Source organism: Berghia stephanieae, chromosome 11, assembly GCF_034508935.2.
Source record: "Berghia stephanieae isolate SIO BIC M18660-M18661 chromosome 11, UCSD_Bste_1.3, whole genome shotgun sequence".
NCBI classification, from domain to species: Eukaryota; Metazoa; Mollusca; class Gastropoda; order Nudibranchia; family Aeolidiidae; genus Berghia; species Berghia stephanieae.
This window is the reverse complement of record NC_088370.1, coordinates 17487413-17492412: the sequence shown is the minus strand read 5'-3', so window position 1 is coordinate 17492412 and position 5000 is coordinate 17487413. Positions and strand designations below refer to the sequence as shown.

Genomic DNA, 5000 nt, shown 5'->3' with positions numbered 1-5000 from the left:
ATTCTCCACCAACATAGCAAAAAACTGGGTCGCTGTTCCTGTTTCACATATCGGTAAAAAAAAAAATTATTGCGAGAGAGTATCACTCTGGCGATAGGGTAACAAGCAATTGCTACTTTCCGTTTAATGCTAAAGCTTCTGATTAACTATTGGGTCTTTTCTTTTTGTAGGAAAGGTGAAGACAACACTTTGTCAAAATTGTAGATAAACGTACATGTCTCGTGGAACAAACAAACCCTTAACTTAAAGCCGTGCTCTGAAGAAGAAAAAAAACAACAACAACCCGCATTTGAAATTCTGTCCAGGAAACGCGTCCTCCAAATATGAATCGATTAAAATAACCCTCATTGTGCCAGAAACTCTCAAACCTGGGACTTCTGCGAAGCAGTGGCGGTTTCAATGGTGGCCGTTTTAGAAAAAGGGGGGGGGGAGATCATTACAGGTGGTACTCAGCCACATTTGAGACATTGAATATCATTTCTTACTTGCGAAGAATTCTAACTCAGCCATCGTTTGCGCACATTTTGTCGCGAGGAAAGTCTCTACCCTCATTTTGTTATAGTCACCTGCACAAAATGTTATGTTGTCAGTATAATTGCATTTATATGATTAAATTAGCATGGTAATGTTAATTGAATATAACTAAAAATCCTAACTTTGTTTCAATAGCTGCAACTTTTCATCATCATCATCATCATCATCATCATCATCATCATCATCATCTTAATTACAGTATCAACTCGGTCCTTCATCAATCACTTTAACCTGTGTGTCGCAAATGTTTACTTTCAGATTGTGGGCCAGAACGTTCAATGGCACGCTCAAATTCTCACACATTTCTTGATTCAACCGCAAAGCAATGTTTATCTCAGAACATTCCATCTCGCTCACTCGACCCTGGCTCATCTCTGACGTCACTGTACTTTTCCCCGACTCTCCTAACAAATTATTCCCGCTCCCTCCCAGTTCCGAACTTGTCACATTACTAATGGTAGAGCTCTTTCGTCTATTGTCTACTTTCCGGAAACACATCGATGTATGTGGACATCCGCCGTGCCATATTTCCTCAAAGAAAACACTTCTGACTGATTCTTCCGTTTCTTGGGCTACAGCCTCCCATCCATCTGATACGTACGACAGATGGATCTGTGGAGAGAAAAAACAAAAACAACGAACATTAATTAATCCCGATAAAGTAATTCTGGAAGAAACTATACAAGTTATTCCCCTGTACAGTCGTACTCTAACAAAACAATACAAAATACCACGTTTTACAAATTGCGGCATAGATAGTATCAGGTTTGAGAGGGGTTTTTTGGGAGGTTTTTTTGGTCAAGATAACGGCCATTTTAATAGATCGATACTCGAAGGACGAGTTTTCTGGCCAAAATTTTAATAATTGATAGTTATTCTCGGGAGTAAGACAGTGTTCTCTTCTTAAATGATAGTGAAGATTTGTGTCAGTGCATGACATAATCAGTCGGAATGTAAACATTTTGGATTTCCATTTATTTTATTATTTTTTTTCATTTTCTGAAAATTTGCTCTCCAGAGCATATTAATCTTTATTTGAAGTAAATCATGAAGTTATGGTCAGATGTATGGGAAAGGTATCCAGCAACTTTTCTCAAATTTCATACTTTTTTCAACTTGACTAGCTGTAAAAAAAATATTTAGAAGTGGAATTAAGCATTGATGTTTCCCGAAGCTGAACAATAGGATTGATTTAATCACTTATGAAAAGAACTCATTTTTGACAAAAAAAAATTGACCTACTAACTAAACTTGGCAATATCTCAGTTCACACCTTTTCACCATCCGACTGATTATGTAATTCACTGTAACATTTATGCAGAACAAACAAACCTTCCTGATGAAAGGAATGTCTGCCATTGTTCCATATATGACTTTTCATATCTTTATCTTACTCCAGTGCCTGCTCCCTATTTTTTTCAATGTGACAACTATAATATAATTAGACACACCATTCGCTAATTTTTAACAGATATTATCTGTTAAAAATTAGCGAATGGTGTGTCTAATAGTTTTCCGCTTAGACGGAGGCTTAGATAGTCCAAGATGAGAATAGAAGACAATCTGTAAAGAGCTTTGATATGTTTGGTACATGGAATGCGCTCAACAAGTGTCATTTATTATATTATTTATTATTTCGTTATTGTTCCACTAGAATAGTAGCGAAATAATCAACCATAAAACTGATAAAGCTGGAAGTTGGCGGCTGGGCCAGAATGATGAAGACAGTACAATTTGAACCTAAGTGCACATATTTGCAGGTCTCGTCTCCAACGTAATTATGGGGCCTGATTTCACTTTTTTGTAATGGGCAATATTTTGCGTTGGTTTGAGAGTATTTCAATTACAGAAATGAGCGCATACTCATAACAATTTTAAAAAATTGAGCTTTTTATAGCGCAATATTCACTAAACGTGCTCAAAGCGCTTTACATGGGGTCCCTGGTCAACAGCAACATTTAACATTTAGGACGGAACATGACGCCTGTTAGGCGATATTACAATTTTTCGGACAAAAACAACGATGTTTAACGGCCAGGTACTCATTTTACACCTGAGTACGGTGAGAGAATGTGAGTAAAGAGCCTTTTCCAAGGACTCAACTATGCGCCGAGAGCGAGGCTCGAACCCAGGACCTTCCGATCCGAAAGCGAGTGTCATACCACTAGACCACATAGCCGCACGGGTCCAAAGTCGTGACGTCACTTCCTCTTATCAACGCTCACAGCAACCAAAAGTGGTTCGACTTGGAAATCGGTAAAACCCACAAGCCTCCCTATCCGAACGATGTTGACAATCCGGTGCAAAACATTGAACCATTTATTTAGCAAAGAAAAATTCGATTATTTTGATTTTTTTTAAAAGCAACCATGCTTGTAGTAAAGAACACAGCTTGATTCTGTCTTTAAGTGTGGAACCAAAATGTTCTTTGCTTGGCAGGTGTGGCGTCGTACTTTTTGTTCCTGTTTGGGTTATCAGACCTGCAAATAAGTATTCGTCGGTATCAATTGAACTTTTTAGAGAATGTCTATAGAATTGTTGGCATTTAAAAATTATACATTGATGAGAGAAATAGAGAGGAAAATGTCCCGTCGAATACAAATAAAACGCTCAATAACGTCTCCAAAGAATGAAATATATAAAAACTGTTCTATTTCCTCACAAAACTAAGCAGAAGGCAAACGAGATTGAAAAGCCATCATCACCATAGTGTGAAGTTGACCTGATATTGGATGGTGAAAATGATGGTGATTTTGACGATGACGATGATGATGATGAGACGAGAGGAGTGGAGAGAGGAGATGATGAAAATAAAATAATAAAGAAATAAATATAATATAATATATATATATATATATATGTGTTGTGGTGTGAGTGTGTGGTGTTGGTGCTTTAATACATAATATACATATATATATATATATATATATATATATATATATATATATATATATATATATATATATATATTTTACATGGCTTATGACTCGATCTTGAGGAGGGCTGCTGATGACAGCGAGGATTGGAGTGTAGCTTTCATTAACTCTTAGCTAGACACTCCCCTGAAATGTCCCAATACGAGGCGACCACCACCAAAAGACAGTGAAAAGTGAATCGACCTTAGTAGTGCTTATTAAGGAGACTATTTATCCCTTTGGTTGAACAATACGCTTCAACAGTCGTCACGCCACTTCCCTCTTAATGACGCATGGTAACTTAATAACTGGCTCTAAACTATCGGAACAATGGCGGACGTCCTTATGAAATATTTCTCTGAGGTGCATAAAAGCGTATCCAGAGGAAAAAAAAAATTATAAGCCTGATCATGTTTTGACTTTTACACATTCTGATCACAAGACATAAGAAAAGTTCTAGCCAGCATGAAGAATATAAAGTACCGATTTTCTTTGTTTAGAACGACGATGGCCGCCATTGCTGGGCGACGTGACATCAGACTATTGAATCCAATTGACAGGTAATTTATTGGTCATTGTAAGGCTTCGAGTTTACGAAGGCTACGACTGTAGCGATGCGATTATCCATCTTCAGCATTCATATAGAGTATATCCATTAAACGTGCACAAAGCACTGTACAAGGTGTGCTAGCTAACAGCAACAATGAAGCATTCCGTCCGAGACAACGCTGTTAATGGCTAATTACTCATTATCCATTTGAGTAAGGTGAGAGAATGTGTGTAAAGAGCCTTTTCCATCCAAGGACTCAACAATGCGCCGCTCAGAACGCGACTCGAACCAGGACCTTCAGATCCGAAGGCTAGTGTCATACCACAAGACCAAATAGCCGTACAACAACAACAACAACAACAAAAACTTGTTGCAATGGGAGTGAACTTTATTCGTGTTTTCGTACAACCAGGTCATCACTCACATGATTTGTTGCTGTCCAACGATTGGATATTTCTTAACAAATGTAAACACGATGCCTTGTTTATAAAAGTTATAAACATACCCATGTGTTAAGCTGAATAAAATATCCAATCGTGATGTTAGATATTTCAAGAGCTGTGAACACTTTTCACTAAGTGGGTCATTTGTAGCACATTTTGCAATGTGACCAATGACCGCCAGCACATGGAAAATTAATATAGATAGAATGCGCTTGGCCAAGGAGTTCATAACATTGCCATCCGGTTAGTAACGGTCACACAAACTCTGTGTAACCAGAATTTTATAGTCTGGTTAAGCAGTTTTAGTGGAACCTACTCACATCGCGGATGGCAATAACTAACCAAAGCCGGGTGATGTCATCTGCATTCTATCTATAGATCATACCCATTGATAAAATGAAACACGAAAACTCACCATCATGTTTTCCCCCGCCTCCATGAAGAGGAAGGTGGTATCGGGACACGCCAGGGTGAAATTGTACTGAGCCTCGTTCTGGATCGCCCATTGCAGTGCGCATGGCGTCTTGTTGAGGAAGTAGATTCGGATTTGTTGATGTC

General features: G+C 38.2%; 2 protein-coding genes across 4 annotated transcripts in view; one reads left to right on the top strand and one right to left on the bottom strand.

The window, feature by feature from the left end:
* The window catches only part of LOC144956294 (uncharacterized), a 29777-nt gene that overhangs the window by 3542 nt on the left and 21235 nt on the right, over positions 1–5000 (top strand). The window lies entirely within an intron of this gene.
* Positions 1–5000, bottom strand: part of LOC144956293 (uncharacterized) — a 19921-nt gene that overhangs the window by 614 nt on the left and 14307 nt on the right. For both annotated transcript variants that reach the window (XM_078886776.1, XM_078886775.1), the window contains exons 4-5: positions 4858–5000; positions 1–1146 (exon numbers count right to left, since the gene is read on the bottom strand). The exon at positions 1–1146 is cut by the window's left edge and continues 614 nt beyond it; the exon at positions 4858–5000 is cut by the window's right edge and continues 112 nt beyond it. In XM_078886776.1, the coding sequence (XP_078742902.1) occupies positions 736–1146; positions 4858–5000 (554 nt within the window). In that variant the 3' untranslated portion in view covers positions 1–735. The remainder of the gene's footprint in view (positions 1147–4857) is intronic.